Source organism: Actinia tenebrosa, unplaced genomic scaffold, assembly GCF_029948245.1.
Source record: "Actinia tenebrosa isolate PJP-AT-01 unplaced genomic scaffold, QUT_ActTen_1.0 PGA_scaffold10__47_contigs__length_13832649, whole genome shotgun sequence".
NCBI classification, from domain to species: domain Eukaryota; kingdom Metazoa; phylum Cnidaria; class Anthozoa; order Actiniaria; family Actiniidae; genus Actinia; species Actinia tenebrosa.
Genome location: NW_028292570.1, coordinates 8250808 through 8271660, shown reverse-complemented (window position 1 = coordinate 8271660; position 20853 = coordinate 8250808). Strand labels below are relative to the sequence as shown.

At 39.8% G+C, this 20853-nt stretch overlaps 1 protein-coding gene and 4 non-coding genes across 7 annotated transcripts in view; 2 read left to right on the top strand and 3 right to left on the bottom strand.

The window, feature by feature from the left end:
* Positions 1–11523: 11523 nt before the first annotated feature.
* LOC116302091 (myelin regulatory factor) overlaps positions 11524–20853 on the bottom strand; it is a 30420-nt gene continuing 21090 nt past the window's right edge. For 2 of the 3 annotated variants that reach the window (XM_089026765.1, XM_089026766.1), the window contains exons 22-28: positions 18574–18659; positions 17256–17527; positions 14669–14899; positions 14209–14293; positions 13659–13730; positions 13237–13336; positions 11524–12653 (exon numbers count right to left, since the gene is read on the bottom strand). In XM_089026765.1, coding sequence (XP_088882891.1) covers positions 12462–12653; positions 13237–13336; positions 13659–13730; positions 14209–14293; positions 14669–14899; positions 17256–17527; positions 18574–18659 — 1038 coding nt within the window. In that variant the 3' untranslated portion in view covers positions 11524–12461. The remainder of the gene's footprint in view (positions 12654–13236; positions 13337–13658; positions 13731–14208; positions 14294–14668; positions 14900–17255; positions 17528–18573; positions 18660–20853) is intronic. The other variant, XM_089026768.1, reaches the window with a different exon arrangement.
* On the bottom strand, positions 16560–16641 carry Trnas-uga (transfer RNA serine (anticodon UGA)). The gene has a single exon. It is a non-coding gene; the product is annotated as a tRNA-Ser (tRNA).
* On the top strand, positions 16985–17066 carry Trnas-aga (transfer RNA serine (anticodon AGA)). Its single transcript has one exon. It is a non-coding gene; the product is annotated as a tRNA-Ser (tRNA).
* On the bottom strand, positions 19783–19864 carry Trnas-uga (transfer RNA serine (anticodon UGA)). Its single transcript has one exon. It is a non-coding gene; the product is annotated as a tRNA-Ser (tRNA).
* Trnas-aga (transfer RNA serine (anticodon AGA)) lies at positions 20374–20455 on the top strand. The gene has a single exon. It is a non-coding gene; the product is annotated as a tRNA-Ser (tRNA).

The following is a 20853-nucleotide window of genomic DNA, read 5'->3' as shown; positions in this document are numbered from 1 at the left end:
GACCGTGCATAGATTCATCGTTGGTAGTGCGCATGTCAATCCATAACGCATACTTATCCGTGAAGAACTCCTTTGGGGCAATTTGGTCACCAAACTTGCGCGCGACTTCCCGGTACATATCCGCGGGCTTTATCCCTTGGGAGTAGACCTTGTTAGGCACTCCGTTAATACTAACACCTACGTTGGTAATGTTAGGATTAAAGAATACCTCAGAGTCACGCAATCCTGCGGTGTATGTCTTTGCGAACAGCAACATTAACCCTGTAAGGCTGCGCCTGGGAAGGTTAATGCTTTGGTTGATAACCTCTTCGACGTTGTTCGTAAAGCTGAACGTCTTGTACATTACTACGTGATCGTAAAGAAAAGCCTTCCCTGCACTGTATTCCATGCCAGCGCTACGAGCCAGCTCTTCGCTGTATATCGTTTCGTACTGCAGCTCCAAGTTAGTAACGGAGTATGGGTGGACGGCTGCTGAACTTACGTCTTTTCCCTGCAGGATGTTCGTAGTATCTGCTAGGGTCACTTCGAACTGCAGTTCACTTAGCTGCCTTGGGTAGTATGCACCGTGGTTCGTGATAACTTCGAAGTCCAACGGGATAACATATTTAGTACCGTAGGCCGCCTTTATTTCGTCTTCTCCCGAGGCGCCAGAGGCTGCGCTTCTTACCTTACGTATGGCTGCGCTTGCTATTCCCTGCTCTATCCTTTGCGCGCGGTCGAAGGCCGTCAACCATAAGTCTTTGTACGTGGTGTACAGATCGTACCTGTTCAAGTCCAAAAGGGATTCCCCGGCGAACTTGATTCTCATCTTAGAGACAAGGTTTCTGCCTGCGTTATTGACGACATGACGCGCGTCTGCGATATCTGGCTGCACCGTTAGGTCAAACCTTAAAGCTAAGGTGCCAGGAACTAAGACTAGATTATCCGTTAGGCGGGGTACGCCTACGTACAAGGTTTCTCCTGGCTTTGCGCTGCTGGGAGTAAAGGTGACCCGGTGAAAGGTGCGTTCTGCCTTTAGTCCACCAACCTGCTTAGGTAATACGTTGGGGTTTAACTTTGAGCTTATTATATATAATGGCAGTAGAAGGAACGGATTTTGAGCCCCTTACCAAAGAAGGCCAAATCGACATTAACGATGAAGAATATGATACGTTAATCCCAAATGACAACGTGTCCCGCGAGTATATTTGGGATAGGCTTCGAAATAGGTTCGGAAGTAGGGCCCGCGAGGCCTGGCGTTCCTTAAAGGACAAGTGGCAATCGAGGAACCCAGGAAGACCTATTCCAGAGTATTTGGAATTGCAAAACTTGGATTCCACGGACCTAAGAACCGAAATGCTAAGGGGGCTTTTAGACGACGTAAGGGAGAAATTTCCAAATGTGGACTTGGTCCGCCTTAATTTCCAAACCGGAGATAAGGGGCAAATTCAAATCCAGTACCAAGGAAGGGATAAGTGGTATAATCTCTACCAAAGGAGAGACTCCGACAGGCTCACCAGTAATCTCCCAAAAAAAATCAAAGACACATTAGGAAGGCCTAATTTGGTGGAAAGACTAAGAGAAAACGATGACAACACCAGCGAAGCCTTTGAAAAGTTCAAGACCCTAATGCAGCGGCAACAAAAAGGCATCGAAGCGATAAGGGAAGTCGAAGGACTAAAGGAGACAATGGAGGAAAGGGAAGCAGATTACATGAGACAAAACCGACTACTCCTCGATGCTCAAAAGAGAGAACTTAACGATAAAAACCAAAGAATGATAGAAATGAGAGAACAAACAGACAAAGCCCTGCGCGATAGGAACCAAGCCCAAAAAGCCTTCGAGCTCGCCCTGCAAGACCTCAATGTGAATAAGGAAGAAGCTAAGGACTTGCGTACCATCATAACCGGCTCTTTGGAGGAACGCCGACAGTTGGTTGCCGAAATTAACACCAAAGAAGAGCAAATCCGGCAAAGAGATCAAGCCATCGAAGACTTGGAAAGACAAATAGAACAACAGCAGGAAATAATCAATGACCAGACTCGTCCCGAAGAGGAAAAGGAGGCCGCCCAAAAGGAAGTAGAAACCCTTCAAGTACGCCTTGCGGAATTACAGGCGCAAAAGGACAACCTGGAAAAGGAGCTGGGGCTTACTACCAAGGAAAAAGTAAAAAGAGCCCTTTTGAAGTATGGTCTTCCGCTGGCATTTGCGGTCGCTATTAGCACCGTAGTAGGAGTTATCCTTAACGCGCTTAAGGCTACGGGTGCAGGCGTAAAGAAATTAGGCAATGGGCTGACGGACTTGGGAAAAAAGATGGCAGCCGGTCTTCCTGGGCTGCTGGGTTCGGTTGTTTCCTTGGCACTTAGGGCCGGCGGCGAACTGTTGAAGTTCGTGGGCAACAACATTTGGATCTTGGTTGTCGCTATTGGAGTGGTACTCCTGAAGAAGATGAAGGGTTAATCTTATCCTTGTGTATTACTGGTGGCTTGTCGTCGTCGGGCATCCGGGGTGTTCTCGACTGGGGATAAGTAAAGATAGTATTCGCGCCGCCTTGATAATGCGGAACTAGCGGCAGCACGCTCATGGTGCTAATGGGCTTATGATTCCAAATAGCATCCGTCGAAGGGTTAACGGTCGGGGCGGCATTTATTCGTACGCGGCCGGCATCGCTGGGGCGAACTTGAAGCTTTGCATATTGACAATTAGCTATCATATGGAAAGTTACCGGCGTCATGTCTTCCGTTTGCGGAGGAACGGGCTCCGACGAAAAATGAGCTGGATACCTATTATTACTTTTTGCCCTGTATGGTAGCAATGGGTGGTTATTCTCATCAACGATCCTAAAGCCGGCATTGCATGAGTGCCCCGCCGAAATACAAATAGTGCACATGATCAATCCCAGGCCTCCAACCTCCACCCACAATCCGGCGTCTTGCCACTTGTCGCCCACGTACTCCTTTTCCTCCAGGTAATGGAGAAACCAATCTTCCTTCGCGTGTGGGTTCATATATTTCAGCAAATAAATTTGCTTCTAAAGGCTAAGCACCGTAAGAGTGCTAATGGTAGCGTGATTATAAGGTCGATCTCTTTGGTCATGTATGCTATCTATCGTTACTACGCCCGTGTCGTCTACTCTCATTTGCAGCTTTACCTTCCCATGGCAATCAGCAACCACGTGGAAAGTCCAAACCGAGATGTTTTCGGCGCTGCCGGGGTTGGGCTCTACGGAGAAATGCGTAGGCTCCCTGTTGTTTGTCTTCACACGCATAGGCTGCAGTATGCCATTGTCATCCAGGAACCTAAAGCCCACGTTGGCGTGGCTGCTCGTGCCAATGCAAATGCTGCATATTATCAACTTCTTTCCTGAGTAGTTCAAGTCTACAGACATTCCGGTGACATCAACCCAAGATGCCTGGGCGTATTTTTTCTCGCCTGTGTAAGTCGTATAAACACAATCTACTCCAGCTACGTAGGGGTTGTTCATCGCCATATATAATAACTTAGACCAACGCCTGCGGTGGCTAAGCCGGCTTTTAGTAAGTTATGGTCATATTCCTCAGGTATGGTTGCGGGAATATGCTTTGATGGTTTCTTAACTACGGGTAGCTTCGTTTCGTGTGACTTTTTTGGCTTCTCTACGAAGTGAGGAATGCCCTTGGTCATGTCAGAGTTCACGTCATTTACCCCAAACTTCATATCCTTAGTAGCTCGCTGCAGCTTGTTGTTATAACCCACGACGGAATTGGCGTTGATAACCAAATTACTTGGCATTAACCAACAACCCGGGGCTACTGCATAGTCCAACCTTGCCTTAGAATTTTGTATAGCTAGTTGGTAACGCTGTACGCCCTTGCTAATGTCACCCTCCAAGATTGAACTTTCGAATAAGATCAAGGCTTCGGCTCGCGTCTCTTCTGCGGCGCCGGTATTTCCAATTATACTTGATCGGGTATTTACCTGAGCTCCAAGGATAGAATACACGTAAGCTTCTATGCTGCGGTTCAAACGGGCAAGGCCAGCTCTAGTTAGTCCTTTGCCTACTTTGGGCATGAAATTAAGATATTGCTTCGTTTGCTCGTCGTTGGTAATCTTAATAATCAGTGGATTGGCCCCTGCATACTTACCACCCTCGTCTTTGAACAGAGGTCCGTCTCTGACTTCCTTAGTGGTCTTAGCATTTGGTTCAAAGAAGGTGCTACTGTCGTGAGTTTCTTTGTGATACCCAGTGTTCCATCGTAGATTCAATGCATGAACTTCCTTATCACTTAGCTCGTGTCCACCAATCCCCCAATAAGCCCAAATATGTCCCAAACCATTGTTAGCACCGGCAGTGCATCTAAAATCCTTCCCTACAACACCGAACTCCTTACAAAGCCTGTTGTAGGCCGGAACGTCGTATTTGTTATCTCTTGGATAGAACGCAGCATCTCCTGGTAATGCAGTAACGCCCATCTCATGCAGTATTCTTCTAACCGTGAAGTGAAAATGAAACATAAATATTGAATTCTTCATCAAGTTTGCACTTACACCACAGCCGCTAGTGGCACACCAAACCGCAAAGTTTAGTTGCTGCGGCCAATAACGCATGTTAGGACCACTTAACCATTCATGAGATTCCTTAGCGGTGGTATGAACAATGGGAACGTTTTTGAAGATATCTCGCACCTTTAACGGAAAGGAATGGTTGTTAGAGATCCGCATGTTCAACGTTAGGTCCAAGCTTGGATGTTCATTAAACGTAACCGCGGATATCGGATAAGTACTGGTACCCAGCAATAATTCCTTTGACCAACTAGGTTTAGGTTTGACATGCACGGGTTTAGGCTTATGCGGTAAGATCTTAGGATGCTTCAGTTGAGAGTCTATCTGATCGACCAGCGTAGGTTTCAAATCCTCATTGCTGTACATTCTTTCGCCGTTGAAGTAAATCCCATCGGGTCTTCTTTCGAACTTACTAGGGTCTGCATGCGGAAACATCTTCCTAAATGCTCTCCAATTCCAGTAATCCCGGTTGTCATGATGTGGCTGCTCCTCAATATCATTCCCAAAAGCGTCGTACATTAGTATATATAATGGATGTTATACCATCAGCACCTCCACTTTATCCTGATTTACCTAGGGAGGGACCTAACGAATTAAACGCTGAAAACTTTCGTCTGAATAAAGCAAATTTAATCCTGGCTTACTTGGAAGGGCAGACAAAACACTATGAAAAAGTTAGGAAGAAATACGTCAGAGCCCGGAGTACGCTACATAAGATTGCGATAACTTCAGGATCCATATCTGTTGTGTTAACGGGCTCCGGCGTTGCTACTTCGCTTACTGGACCGGGAATAATTGTTGGAGTTCCTTTGGCCGGCGTTGGGGCAGCCTGTGGTATTATTTCTGCTGTTGCTACGGGCATTATGAAACAGTTGTCAAGCAAAATATCCAAGCATGACACGACAATAGCTCTGTCAAGGGCTAAAGTAAATACAATTACTGACCTTGTCTCAAAGGCTTTGCGTGACAGAAAGATAGACGACGTAGAATTCTCGCTTATTCTGGCCGAAGAGGAAAAGTACGAGAAATTAAAGTCGGACATAAGGAATAAAAAAACAGTCGTAAAAGATCTTTCCGAGGAATCTCGCAAAAAGATCTACCAGGAGGCAAAAGAAGAGCTTCAAAGAAAGCTTGCTCAGTAAACATCTGCTTCGAAAAAAGCGAAACAGGATTCTATTTGCATATCGAACGTCAGTCTAGAAAATATGCAAATTAGAGTGTAAGACATAATTATAATAATTTTCACATACATAAGCGTCCATATGTGTCTGGCGTTCGCTTGTGATCGTGGACTTTGGAGCTGGGGAGGCCTAAAGTCCCGAGTTCAAGCCTCGCTGTAGACGCATTTGGACCGGTTGCTGTGAGTGAAAAAAAAGCCTCCCCCACTCACAGCAACCGTGGGGGGAGGGGTGGAAAAGGAAAGATAGAAAGTGCGATTCAACCCCGCGAGGAAAAGTTGGGGGTGTCTCGGGACGCTGTCCGGAGTTCACCCTCTGGTGGGTCGTAAGAAAGATATATGTGTATGTATTAGAGGGCCTCTGGCGCGGGATGAAATAAGCCCCGTAAGCCCAAAATGCAAAAAACCCCACTGGGGATAGCTTGGTGTTCTGCGCGATGCGTTCCCCAGTGGGGTTTCTGGCAAAATAAACGCCAGTTTTGCATTTTTATTTTCTCGGAATCCATCCTAATAGGGGGTGGTTGGGGTCTATTTTGTAAAATATTTCATAAATTACGTCGGGGTAATAAGGAATATCCTTATTCAGCCGACAAAACATCCACTCGGCTTTTATCATATCAGAAACCTCAGGAATAGGGTCACCGGTAATTTCAGACAAAAGATAGGGAATAGCTTTGTAATATTTCCCTAGTTTTAATTTTTTCAATGTCTTCCTTAAGCTTTGCGGGGTTGGCTCTTCTAAGTGGTCTATGATTTTCTTTTTTACTTCGTTGTCTAAATATACTGGTCGATAACCTTGGATATGACTCATCCAGTCTCTAAAGTATTTTATTCTCTTATAAGGTGTTTTCTTACGACCTCCATTGGCGTAATACTGCTCTCTGGTAGCATTTGGTACGGCATTACGAATATTTTTACCACACTCGTAACATTGTGCTAACGTGTCGTCTTCTATTTGCATTTTTTTACCACAACAAAGAAGCTTCCTTGGTGGTTGAGGCACAAGCTTGGGTTTCAAGCACTTTATACAGAAGTCATAAACAAACTCTTTACATTCGTGCATCGTATATAAGACGAATATTTTAACTTAATACGTAGATTTTGCAAACACAGCAGCAGTAAGGGAATTATCGCGTGGGTAATTCCCGATGCGGACGCACACATTTAGAGGAGCCTTTGACGCAGGTAATACCCGTGAAATTCAATGTTTAGTAACTCGGATTTCGCCAGTCCCCCCCCCCCCCCCTGCTGCTTTAGCCCATGGTTTTGATGGATTTTGGGCCATTTTCAAACCTTATGAAAAGATAAGCTTTATTTATGAAGAGTGAAAAATAGGTTATTTTTGTCCATTTTCGAGCAAAAAGCATGGACTATAGCCCTTGGTTTTGATGAATTTTGGGCCATTTTCACAACTTTTGAAAAGATATGCATTATTTATGAAGAGTGAAAAATAGGTTATTTCTGACCATTTTCGGGCAAAAAGCATGGACTATAGCCCATGGTTTTGATGAATTTTGGGCCATTTTCACAACTTTTGAAAAGATATGCATTATTTATGAAGAGTGAAAAAAAGGTCATTTTTGAGCATTTTCGGGCAAAAAGCATAGACTATAGCCCTTCGTTTTGATCGATTTTGGGCCATTTTCACAACTTTTGAAAAGATATGCATTATTTATGAAGAGTGAAAAATAGGTTATTTCTGACCATTTTCGGGCAAAAAGCATGGACTATAGCCCATGCTTTTGATGGAGTTTTGGGCCATTTTCACACCTTTTGAAAAGATATGCATCATTTATGAAGAGTGAAAAATAGGTTATTTTTGGCCATTTTCGAGCAATAAGCATGGAGTATAGTCCTTGGCTTTGATCGATTTTGGGCCATTTTCACACCTTTTGAAAAGATATGCATCATTTATGAAGAGTGAAAAAAAGGTCATTTTTGACGATTTTCGGGCAAAAAGCATGGACTATAGCCCTTGGTTTTGATGGATTTTGAGCCATTTTCACACTTTTTGAAAAGATATGCATTATTTATGAACAGTGAAAAATAGGGCATTTTTGACCATTTTCGTGCAAAAAGCATGGACTATAGCCCTTGGTTTTGATCGATTTTGGGCCATTTTCACACCTCTTGAAAAGATATGCATTATTTATGACCGATGCAAAATAGGTCAATTTTGGCCATTTTCGGCCAAAAAGCATGGATTATAGCCCTTGGATTTGATTGATTTTGGTCCATTTTCACAACTTTTGAAAAGATATGCATTATTTATGAAGAGTGAAAAATAGGAGATTTTTATGATTTTCGGGCAAAAAGCATGGTCTTTAGCTCATGGTTTAGATGGATTTTTAGCCATTTTCACACCTTTTGAAAAGATATGCATTATTTATGAAGATTTTAAAAAAAGGTCATTTTTGAGCATTTTCGGTCAGAAAGATTGGAGTATATTCCTTGGTTTTGATCGATTTTGGGCCATTTTCACAACTTTTGAAGAGATATGCATGATTTATGAAGAGTGAAAAAAAGGTCAGTTTTGACCATTCTCGGGCAAAAAGCATGGACTATAGCTCTTGGTTTTGATGGATTATGGGCTATTTTCACACCTTTTGAAAAGATATGCATTATTTATGACCGATGCAAAATAGGTCAATTTTGGCCATTTTCGGCCAAAAAGAATGGATTATAGCCCTTGGATTTGATCGATTTTCGTCCAATTTCACATCTTTTGAAAAGATATGCATTATTTATGAAGAGTGAAAAATAGGAGATTTTTATGATTTTCGGGCAAAAAGCATGGTCTTTAGCTCATGGTTTAGATGGATTTTTAGCCATTTTCACACCTTTTGAAAAGATATGCATTATTTATGAAGATTTTAAAAAAAAGGTCATTTTTGAGCATTTTCGGTCAGAAAGCATGGAGTATATTCCTTGGTTTTGATCGATTTTGGGCCATTTTCACAACTTTTGAAAAGATATGCATGATTTATGAAGAGTGAAAAAAAGGTCATTTTTGAACATTTTCGGGCAAAAAGCATGGACTATAGCTCTTGGTTTTGATGGATTATGGGCTATTTTCACACCTTTTGAAAAGATATGCATTATTTATGAAGAGTGAAAAAAAGGTCATTTCTGGCTATTTTCGGGCAAAAAGTATAGACTATCGCCCATGGTTTTGATCGATTTTGGGCCATTTTCACAACTTTTGAAAAGATATGCATGATTTATGAAGAGTAAAAAATAGGAGATTTTTATGATTTTCGGGCAAAAAGCATGGTCTTTAGCTCATGGTTTAGATGGATTTTTAGCCATTTTCACACCTTTTGAAAAGATATGCATTATTTATGAAGATTTTAAAAAAAAGGTCATTTTTGAGCATTTTCGGTCAGAAAGCATGGAGTATATTCCTTGGTTTTGATCGATTTTGGGCCATTTTCACAACTTTTGAAAAGATATGCATGATTTATGAAGAGTGAAAAAAAGGTCATTTTTGAACATTTTCGGGCAAAAAGCATGGACTATAGCTCTTGGTTTTGATGGATTATGGGCTATTTTCACACCTTTTGAAAAGATATGCATTATTTATGAAGAGTGAAAAAAGGTCATTTCTGGCCATTTTCGGGCAAAAAGTATAGACTATCGCCCATGGTTTTGATCGATTTTGGTCCATTTTCACAACTTTTGAAAAGATATGCATGATTTATGAAGAGTGAAAAAAGGTCATTTCTGGCCATTTTCGGGCAAAAAGTATAGACTATCGCCCATGGTTTTGATCAATTTTGGTCCATTTTCACAACTTTTGAAAAGATATGCATGATTTATGAAGAGTGAAAAAAGGTCATTTCTGGCCATTTTCGGGCAAAAAGTATAGACTATCGCCCATGGTTGTGATCAATTTTGGTCCATTTTCACAACTCTCGAAAAGATATGCATGATTTATGAAGAGTAAAAATTAGGGCATTTTTATGATTTTCGGGCAAAAAGCATGGACTATACCCCATGGTTTTGATGAATTTTGGGCCATTTTCACACCTTTTGAAACGATATGCATTATTTATGAAGAGTGAAAAATAGGGCATTTTTGGCCTTTTTCGGGCAAAAAGCATGGACTATAGCCCATGGTTTTGATGGATTTTGAACCATTTTCACACCTTTTGAAAAGATATGCATTATTTATAGGGAAAAATAGATAATTTTGTTTTCATTTTCAGGCAAAAAGCATGGACTATAGCCCATGGTTTTGATCGATTTTTACCCATTTTCACACCTTTTGAAAAGATATGCATTATTTATGAAAGATGCAAAACAGTCCATTTTCGGACAAAAAGCATGGACTTTATTCCATGGTTTTGATGGATTATTGGCCATTTTCACACCTTTTAAAAAGATCTGCATTATTTATGACCGATGCAAAATAGGTCAATTTTGGCCATTTTCGGGCAAAAAGCATGGACTATTACCTTGGTTTTGATCGATTTTTGTCCATTTTCACACCTTTTCAAAAAATATACATTATTTATGAACGATGCAAAATAGGTCAATTTTGGCCATTTTCGGGTAAAAAGCATGAACTATAGCCCATGGTTTTGATGGGTTTTGGCCATTTTCACACCTTTTGAAAAGATATGCATCATTTATGAAGAGTGAAAAAAAGGTCATTTTTTATCATTTTCGGGCAAAAAGCATGGACTATAGACCATGGTTTTGATGAATTATGGGCCATTTTCACACCTTTTGAAACGATATGCATTATTTATGAAGAGTGAAAAAAAGGTCATTTTTGGCCATTTTCGGGCAAACATCATAAACTATACCCATGGTTTTGATCGAGTTTGGGCTATTTTCTCATCTTTTGAAAAGATATGCCTTATTAATGAATAGTGAAAAATAGGGAATTTTTTATCATTTTCGCGCTAAAAGCATGGACTATTGGCCTTGGTTTTGATCGATTTTTGGCCACTTTCACACCTTTTCAAAAAATATGCATTATTTATGAAAGATACAAAATAGGGCATTTTTTATCATTTTCGGGCAAAAAGCATGGACTATAGCGCTTGGTTTTGATCGATTTTTGTCCATTTTCACACCTTTTGAAAAGATATGCATGATTTATATGAAAGATGCAAAATAGTCCATTTCCGGGTAAAAAGCATGGACTTTAGCCCATGGTTTTGATGAATTTTGGGCCATTTTCACACCTTTTGAAAAGATATGCATTATTTATGAAAGATGCAAAATAGTCCATTTTCGGGTAAAATATATGGACTTTAGACCATGGTTTTGATGGATTTTGGTCCATTTTCACACCTTTTCAAAAATGTGCATTATTTATGGTGAAGACAAAGTAGCTCATTTTTGGCCATTTTCGGGCAAAAACCATAGACTATAGATCATGGTTTTGCTGAATTTTGGGCCATTTTCACACGTAACTTTGAAAAGATATTTATTATTTATAAAGGATAAAAGGTACGATATTTTTGGCAATTCTCGTACAAAAAGCATGGACTATAGACCATGGTTTTGATTGATTTTTGGCCATTTTTACGCCTTTTGAAAAGATATGCATTATTCATAAAGGATGCAAATTAGCACATTTTTGGCCATTTTCGAGCAAAAAGCATGGACTATAGCTCATGGTTTTGATCGATTTTGAGACAATTTTATACCTTTTGAAAAGACATACATTGTTTATGAAGGATGCAAATTAGCGCATTTTTTGCCATTCTCGGGAAAAACGCATAGACTATAGTCCATGGTTTTGATCCCTGTGTTGTTCCTTACTTTCATTTCGTATTTCAAGGGTGTCAGATTATAAAAGACTAAACGTGTTAACGAAAAAGGCAGACACTTTTTATTTCAGATCGAGAATGAATTATCATTAATTGTATTTAAAAGCTATTTGATGATTACTAATATAGCAAAATAATTTGAATTAAATGTTAAGAAATATATATCGCTCCCTGCTATTCACAAGGATATCAATTTATTTATTAGGGGGAAGTACAGGGGAATTATTTGTAACCCCTCTTCCCCGACGGTTTGTGTACCCCCCCTTAACGTCGAGAAGCCTCAGTACAAGTGATGCCTCACGTTGTTGTCTCAAAAACATATTTTGAATCACAATTTTCTAAAAATACTTTTCGCTAAATTAATATTATCATACTACATCGTTTCCCAGGCACACTCTGTATCACCTGGATGAGTAGACCCTGGGAACAAGTCATCTAGGATGCTAGTCAATATAATAATCTTATTATAAATATATACATGTATCTACCTCTTCGTATTAACAGAGGTGTCGCCACAGACACACTTTATGTGAATGGGCGATTTAGTAATTAATTATTAGAAATTATTTATTTATTAAAATCATTCGAGTGATTATATACTGTGAAATCACTTTTGACTTGTAACTCGCCCCAGTCTTTTTAGAGAGCGAGCGAAAGGAATGATGGGATACCGAGACCAAAATGTACAGGCATTCCTTGCATGACGTAATAAGACTGGTAACGAATTTAAAATGAAATTCAAAATTTTCTTTATCGACTTTTTGTAATTCTAACGTATATATATTGATCATTTGTAATTTTAACTAATATATATTGGTTTTGGGATTTATACAAACATTTTGAGTATGAAAATACGCATAATTGAAATTTTAAATTCGTTTGAGATTCTTAATTCATTGATTTGATATTTACAAATAATTTGGACATGCAAGCCTAAATTATTAATGTCTAATAATATCTAATAATATCTAATAATATCATGTTCTACAAACACGTATAAAAGTAAAGTAAAGGTCTTTAAAGTTATTGGTACCAGGACTTGCTGTGGTTGAACAGTTTACTCGAGAATTGTTCGTCTTTGCCGATGAATTTACGATTCTGAACCGATAGCTACTCGAATAAAAGTAGGCTATCGGAAGTCGCCAGCGATGAAATGTTAACCAACTGTCCTAAAATACGAAAAAAACTCAAAAAATAAGTTATGTATATTTATACTCAAACCGATACCCATACCCATACCCATACCCATGCCCATGCACATACCCATACCCATACCCATACCCATACCCATGCCCATGCCCATGCCCATGCCCATGCCCATGCCCATGCCCATACCCATGCCCATACCCATGCCCATGCCCATGCCCATACCCATGCCCATGCCCATACCCATACCCATTCCCACACCCATACCCATACCCATACCCATGCCCATGCCCATGCCCATGCCCATGCCCATACCCATACCCATACCCATACCCATACCCATGCCCACACCCATGCCCACACCCATGCCCACACCCATACACATACCCATACCCATGCCCATGCCCATACCCATACCCATACCCATACTCATACCCATACCCATACCCATACCCATACCCATACCCATACCCATACCCATACCCATACCCATACCCATACCCATACCCATACCCATACCCATACCCATACCCATACCCATACCCATACCCATACCCATACCCATATACATGCCCATGGTTAGTTTGGTATATCATATTATATTACCATGGTTTGAGTTGTATCATACAGTGGTTGGGTAGAAGTATCTGGACACTCTACTTTGTTGTCCTTATGACACAACAGCACCAATGTATCACCGGTTGAGCTGCAAATAAAACGTCCAAAAAATATATATTAAACGAAGAAGTTTGAGTTTTTCTACCATTTCTTCCCTGGCTTTATACCTTCGTACTGGCCAAGATCAAAAGACACACCTCCCCTACCCTTCCCCTCTATAGGAGAAGGCATTTCGTAGGCCGTGCATGGCGCATCGACCGAAGCTACTGAACGTTTGTGCCAATAGGCGCTCCCTCCCAACTCCGTTACCAGTCCCTCTCCTCTTACTATAATATGATATTCTCTAATATTAATATAAATATAATAATAATAACTTATATCATAGTATTTCATCTTAAGGGGACACTTACTTGATTTCTAGTGTAACTGGCTTTAACGGAATCGTAGAACTGATTGGTATGAAATAAGATTCGTTCACGGAACTAAAAAATAACAAAAATGTAACAGGGTAAGGTCGGTAACTCGCTACACCTATAGCAAAACTTTTTGACTGGGCTAAATGCAACGACCGAAATAAATACTTGATTATGGTGTAATTTATTCAAGTCAGATTTATTCCTTTATTTGTATAAAATGACGTGAAAATGTTCAAAATCGATCTGTAATAGACATTTTTCGAGTACCAAATTTCCGCTGTGTTCCTTGATCACAGACTCATTTACTCAGGCTTAGCCTCGTATCAGTGTCTTAATATTCACAAATACCAACGGTAAAGTAAAGAATGCACAACTTCAACAATACAAACACCTTGACATTCCACGGACCTTCACTGAAACAGTGAGGCTAACCCTGAGCAACAGAGAACTCGAAACTGGGGTATTTGTTTAATATTGGAATAGGAAAACATTACGCTCAAAGTAGGACAGTCCATTTTCCCAGAAGTTCGTACATTTGTCTTACCTGCAAGAGTCGCATTTAAGGTCGTAGTTCTTTTCCATGATCCTTAGCTTCATGTCTTGAGCTTTTGCTGTTCCCTGAATCTTGACTGATAAAAGAAATGAGAAGAACTTTTAGGTAAGAACATGAAAATTAAGGGACAGTACAATTTTATTCCCACCCCACCTCTACCATTTGGTACTATTTCATCTCCACCCCACCCCTGTTATATGGTACAAATTCATCCCCGCCACACCCCCTACCACATGGTACTATTTTATCTCCACCCCACCCCTGTTATATGGTACAAATTCATCCCCACCCCAACCCTGTTATATGATACAAATTCATCCCCACCGCCCACCCCTACCACATGGTACTATTTTATCTCCACCCCAATCCTGCCATATGTACAAATTCATCCCCACTCCACCCCTGTCATTCGGTTGTCCTTTACCCCCACCCCTCCCCTGTGTGTCCTCACCTGGAGGTAAAGCATTAGACATCTCACTATAAACAGGTTTGTTAGCCAACAGTTTGTAAGGAATCGAGTCACATTTCTCTGCTGTTCTTGAACAGCACTGACAAACAGGCTTCGAGGGGGTGGGTGTTGGAGAGTGTTGCTGTGACTCCGTGTTGACTGGATGAAGTGGTGGTGGCTTGCCTGACTTGGCGTTGATCGTCGTGTTGTGTGTATTAACGACTGTTGGTACTGCTGAGAAAGATGAAGAATTACAAATTGAAATTGAAATATGAGAATTAAAAGCCGATGATGTTGTTATATTCCCCCTCCACTTGCTGCTACATGATTCCCGGCAGTCCTTATGTCTCGGACAGAACAACAGCAATTTAAATAAATTAATGAAAGCTTTCTTGTGATGGAAAACCATGGCATCGTTACAACATGGCTCGCTTAATACCCTTCATACCTGAGTCTAAGAGATAATACTCCTATTTCAGAAATCGTTGTCGCACCAAAAGCCTCAAGCAACAAGCCAAGACCGCAGAGAACGCCGGCACTTTTAGCTGTAATTAGTCCATTCATGGTGCATTTTCATTTATTGACTTCGCAAATTGCTCCAAGCAAGGTTGCTTGGGATGATAATTATAATCATTATAGTACACTCAACAAAATTACTCAACTCTGATTGGTCGAGAGGAGTACAATTATAGCGTTAATTGTACTCCGTAGGAGTACCGAATTAAGTCGCTATGGAAACACGGCTAAAACAATGTCAAAACAATTATTTTCTATCATTTTGTACTTAAAAAACATATAAATAAAATTTTAAAGCCGTAAGAACTAATCTTTTTTATGCATTTCAGTTGCGCGATGGACTGAAAATTGGCCGCCAAATAGACAAAGATGAACGGCGTCGCTTCGCATTTTTTACTGAAATTTTGTTGAGTGGACTATAAACAAAAAATCGCACGATCTTCTCGTACAATTTGGAAATTAATAGACACTCGTAATTTAGGCTCGTGCAATTACAAGAACTTTCAAAACATTACTCGTGTCTATTAATTTCCAAATTGTACGAGAAGATCGTGCGATTTCCTATACAAAGTACCGACGCTCTCTGGAGCCTTGGCTTGTTACTTGAGGCTCTTGGTGCGACAAGAGTATATGTCAGTAGCGATGGCCGAGTGGTTTTGGGACTCTTTCAGGGTACATATTTCCAAGATGGCGTCTATTTTGTTTTCTAAAACAGTCCCACAATGTACTGCAATGCAGACTCGACCCAGTTTCCTACCTAACCAACGGCTAAAAATGGCTGGAGAGGAATCTCCCGTCTTAAGGCTTCTATCGATAATAAGCACCGTTAAAAGATTTTCGCTTTGATGTATTTTGGGAAAAGAACCTGATTGGTTGAAGATTATTTCAGGCGAGGTCGCATAGCCTTTCAGACGAAACAAACAACATGAATGATTCTTAAAATAGAATCAAAGAGTGCTCATAATGCTAGACATTTTCAATTGCAGGGTCTCTTTCAAAGTGTTTAACGTTCAATGCTAATGCCAACAAAATCAAAAAGGATTGTGGTTATAGTGTTTTGAGACGTGAGAGAGAACAAATATTCTACACAAAATATATTACTTGCTTCAATTGACCGTTTTCTCAAGGTTGTGCGCGCATCCAACTTGACGGGCCACAAAACTGCAAAACGCAAATTCAGTAAAATTGAGAAGACAGTTTTATATTCAAAGAGGAGAATAATCGATTTTAAGAATTCTTATCGAAAAAGATTTCATAGCAATGCATGATGATACTCATGTTCTGGTATCGTGGCCCGTCAAGTTCCTTAAAATTGGATGCGCACGCAACCTTGAGAAAACGGTCTATTCGATTTTTTGGAGTAAAATAAAATATATCTCGTTGCGAGCAGGGCTCGAACCTGCGCGGGAAAAACCCATTGGATTTCAAGTCCAACGCCTTAACCACTCGGCCATCGCAACTATTTATATGCTTATCTTACATTAAGTCTTTACATTCTTGCCAACATTAAAGATTTATTTTTGATAGAGTTACTTGGCATTTTAATACAGCTCTTTTAAGAAAAAGGAGGTTTGGTGAAAATTTTGTTGTATGTTGCATAAGGGCGATGTGGATGCAATAAGCGAAATGTCCGAACGATATGGAATCTTCCTAAACGTTGCATTTTTTTTCTGCCATAATTTCTTCAGTTCTGACATTATTTACATATGATCCATAATGTATTTCGTGCTTAGTATGCAACATACAACAAAACTTTCGCCAACAATATTTGAAATAGTTATCTATTAGCCGAAACCTTTGTAAGTCGCGATGGCCGAGTGGTTAAGGCGTTTGACTAGAAATCAAATGGGGTCTCCCCGCGCAGGTTCGAATCCTGCTCGCGACGATTAATTTTTATGCTATTTTAAGTTTTATTTTTACAGCCTTTGCTTTTATTTTTACTTTATTCCAGTTTTAAGGAAACCAACGATTTCTTTGATTGACGGAAGTCTATTGACCGATTTTCATGTCGCTACTGTTGTCTCGATGAGCGCGTAACAATAAAACCAGTAGTAACAGTTTTTACTCTACCTACCAGGGTGTACGGAAAATCTATGAATGCCAGTGGTTCTCCCTTCTTCAGTATTTCTAGCTTCCGTTGTTGATTCCGTTACCATTGGCGACGAACTGGGATCCTTCGTGGTCGACCTCGTTGTGACACTTGAACCCCTGGGGGTAGTGGTAGTATTAAGAAGAAAGATTGTTGTAGTGCCAGGCGTGTTTTTGATGAAAGCTTCTGACGCGTCGCCAGGGTAACCATTTTGTTTGGAGTCTTGCATGACGTAGAGGGTAGCCATGGCTCCAATACTAAAAATATAGGAAGAATAAAGAATGATATCATGAACAAGGTAGAGAAGGATTGATATAGAGGTAGGGTTCTCATATAGGAAGAATAAAGAATGATATCACGAACAAGGTAGAGAAGGATTGATATAGGGGTACGGTTCTTATATAGGAAGAATAACGAATGATATCATGAACAAGGTAGAGAAGGATTGTTATAGAGGTATAGTTCTCATATAGGAAGAATAACGAATGATATCATGAACAAGGTAGAGAAGGATCGATATAGAGGTAGGTTCTCATGTTTGAATGTCGTTCTAATGAAAACAATCTTGTCACCGAAAATACGTTGCAATGGTCATGTTGCCGTCACCTTTTTGGATATTTTCATAATAACAATCATCGTTATTATGATCATCAACATAGTGAAACATCTTATCATATTCCCCATCATCACAATCATCACCACCATCATCATCACCATCATCAACATCTTCATCATCTTCATCATCACCTTTACCATCCTCATCATCATCACCCTCATCGTAACCATAATTATCATCATCATTACCACCATCGTGTTCACCGTCATGAAAACCATCATCACCATCATCATCATCATCACCACAATCACCATCATCATCACCACCACCACCATCATCATCACCACCACCATCATCATCATCATCATCACCATCATCATCACCATCATCATCACCACCACCATCATCATCATCATCACCATCAACATGATCATCATCACCATCATCATCACCATCATCATCATCATCATCACCACCACAATCACCATCATCATAACCACCATCACCATCATTACCATCACCATCACCACCATCATCACCATCATCACCACCACCATCATCATCACCATCGCCACCACCACAATCACCATCATCATCAACATCATCATCATTATCACCATCGTCATCGCCATCATCATTATGAACCATTATCATCATCATCACCATCGGTTTATAGCGTCATCATCATAATCACCAACATATCTTGAAAGCTTCATCAAACAATCAAAAACAAAAACCCCGTAATACCTCAGACACATGACAAGGATAAGAACAATGATGAGGAACTGCATGAAACGAGGCGTGCACCATCCCTGCTCCTCGAGAACCACTTCCTGTAACAACCAGTAAAAAAAAAAAAAAAAATTAATGAACTGCATAAAAAAAGCATGAAACTACCTCGTTGAGTTATATATTGGAAATCTTTTAATACATGCTAAGCTTAGATACTTATATGTCAGTCGCGATGGCCGAGCGGTTAAGGCGTTTGACTAGAAATCAAAATCCTGCTCGCGACGATAAACTTTTCATACTTTTTAATTTTAAGTTTTATTTTTACTAGCCAAAGTGTTATATATAAACCATAACTTAATATTTTCCGTTTCGATTCCACATAAAAGGAATAGTTGAATGGTAAAATCTTTTATGCATCTTGTAGATATCAAGGTTTATTCTTCTGATTTGTTAATGATTGTGATATCATAGGAGACATTTGAAAATTGAAACACATCGTTTACTGTGCGAAAATAAATTTGCAATAACCTTTCTATAAACGCTGACTACGACAATGATGTTCTATACAGGATGCTTTACTGCCCCAGAAAAGTTTTGTATATTTAATAATGCATTCTATGACATCGTCATTCCCTTAAGGACTATTCCTTTTTTTCTTATAACGTTTCCTCTTTTAATTTTCTCGGTAAAGAAAGAAATAATACTCAAGGGAATGACATGTGGTCTGAGATGGGAAAACATTACTGATGAAGAGAGAAATAATACTCAAGGAAATGACATGTGGTCTGAGATGGGAAAACATTACTGATGAAGAAAGAAATAATACTCAAGGGAATGACATGTGGTCTGAGATGGGAAAACATTACTGATGAAGAAAGAAATAATACTCAAGGGAATGACATGTGGTCTGAGATGGGAAAACATTACTGATGAAGAAAGAAATAATACTCAAGGGAATGACATGTGGTCTGAGATGGGAAAACATTACTGATGAAGAAAGAAATAATACTCAGGGGAATGACATGTGGTCTGAGATGGGAAAACATTACTAATGAAGAAAGAAATAATACTCAAGGGAATGAAATGTGGTCTGAGATGGAAAAACATTACTAATGAAGAAAGAAATAATACTCAAGGGAATAACACGTGCAATGAAAACGATTGGTAGCCAAAAATCATCGTTTCTTCGTCCATCCAACACAGAAAAATGAACGAAAATTTTAACGTTGCGAGCAGGATTTGAACCTGCGTGGGAAGAACCCATTGCATTTCAAGTCCAACGCCTTAACCACTTGGCCATCGCAACTACTTGATATTAAATCACTTATCAAACAATTGCCTTACTTTCACATCACTATTGGAGAATTTTCAAAACGGTTGGGCCATGTTATAAACAGAGATTATGGAAGGTTTCTATATCAAGAAAAAAAGTTATGGGTACGTCAGGGGATTGGGATTCAGCGAATGTTTTTAAAAAATATGTTGAAGGAATGGACATGTCGTCTTGAGCTTGGAAATAGACCCTTTTCGAGTTTCAAATTAACGCTGTGTTTCTTGATCACAGACTCATTCACTCAGGGTTAGCCTCGCATCAGTGGCTAAATATTCACAAATACCAATGGTAAAGTAAAGAATGCACAACTTCAACAACACAAGCACTTTGAAATTCCACGGACCTTTACTGGAACACGTGAATATTATGCACAAAATCGGAGCTAACTTTGAACGACAGACAACTCGAAACTGATATATTATTCCGTAAATATAGTAAATAAAATAAAAAACACGGAGTTTTATAAAAATTTTAATCGCAGTGTCGCGATGACCGAGTGGTTAAGGCGTTTGACTAGAAATCAAATGGGGTCTCCCCGCGCAGGTTCGAATCCTGCTCGCGACGATACATTTTTTACGACAGTTGATAATTCATTTTTGATATAGATTCTCGTTTCGAATTAACTTTTTCTTCGGGAATTATTAATTTTTTAGAGAAATATATCTATTGCTATAAGTATTTTGTTTTCCCGTAATCGCGGTAGATCATCGTAGTTTTCTATCGTTTTTGATCGAGTATTAAACCAGCTCTTCCAATGAGTATGTTTTCTTCGTTTGTCGCTTACGTTTTATAGGATACATTAGAATGGAAGGAATGGAGGAATAAACGAACGAACAAAGTAAGAAAGCAAATGTAGAAGGAAGGAATAAAGGAAGCAAGGAAGCAAGGAAGCAAGGAAGCAAGGAAGCAAGGAAGCAAGGAAGCAAGGAAGCAAGGAAGCAAGGAAGCAAGGAAGCAAGGAA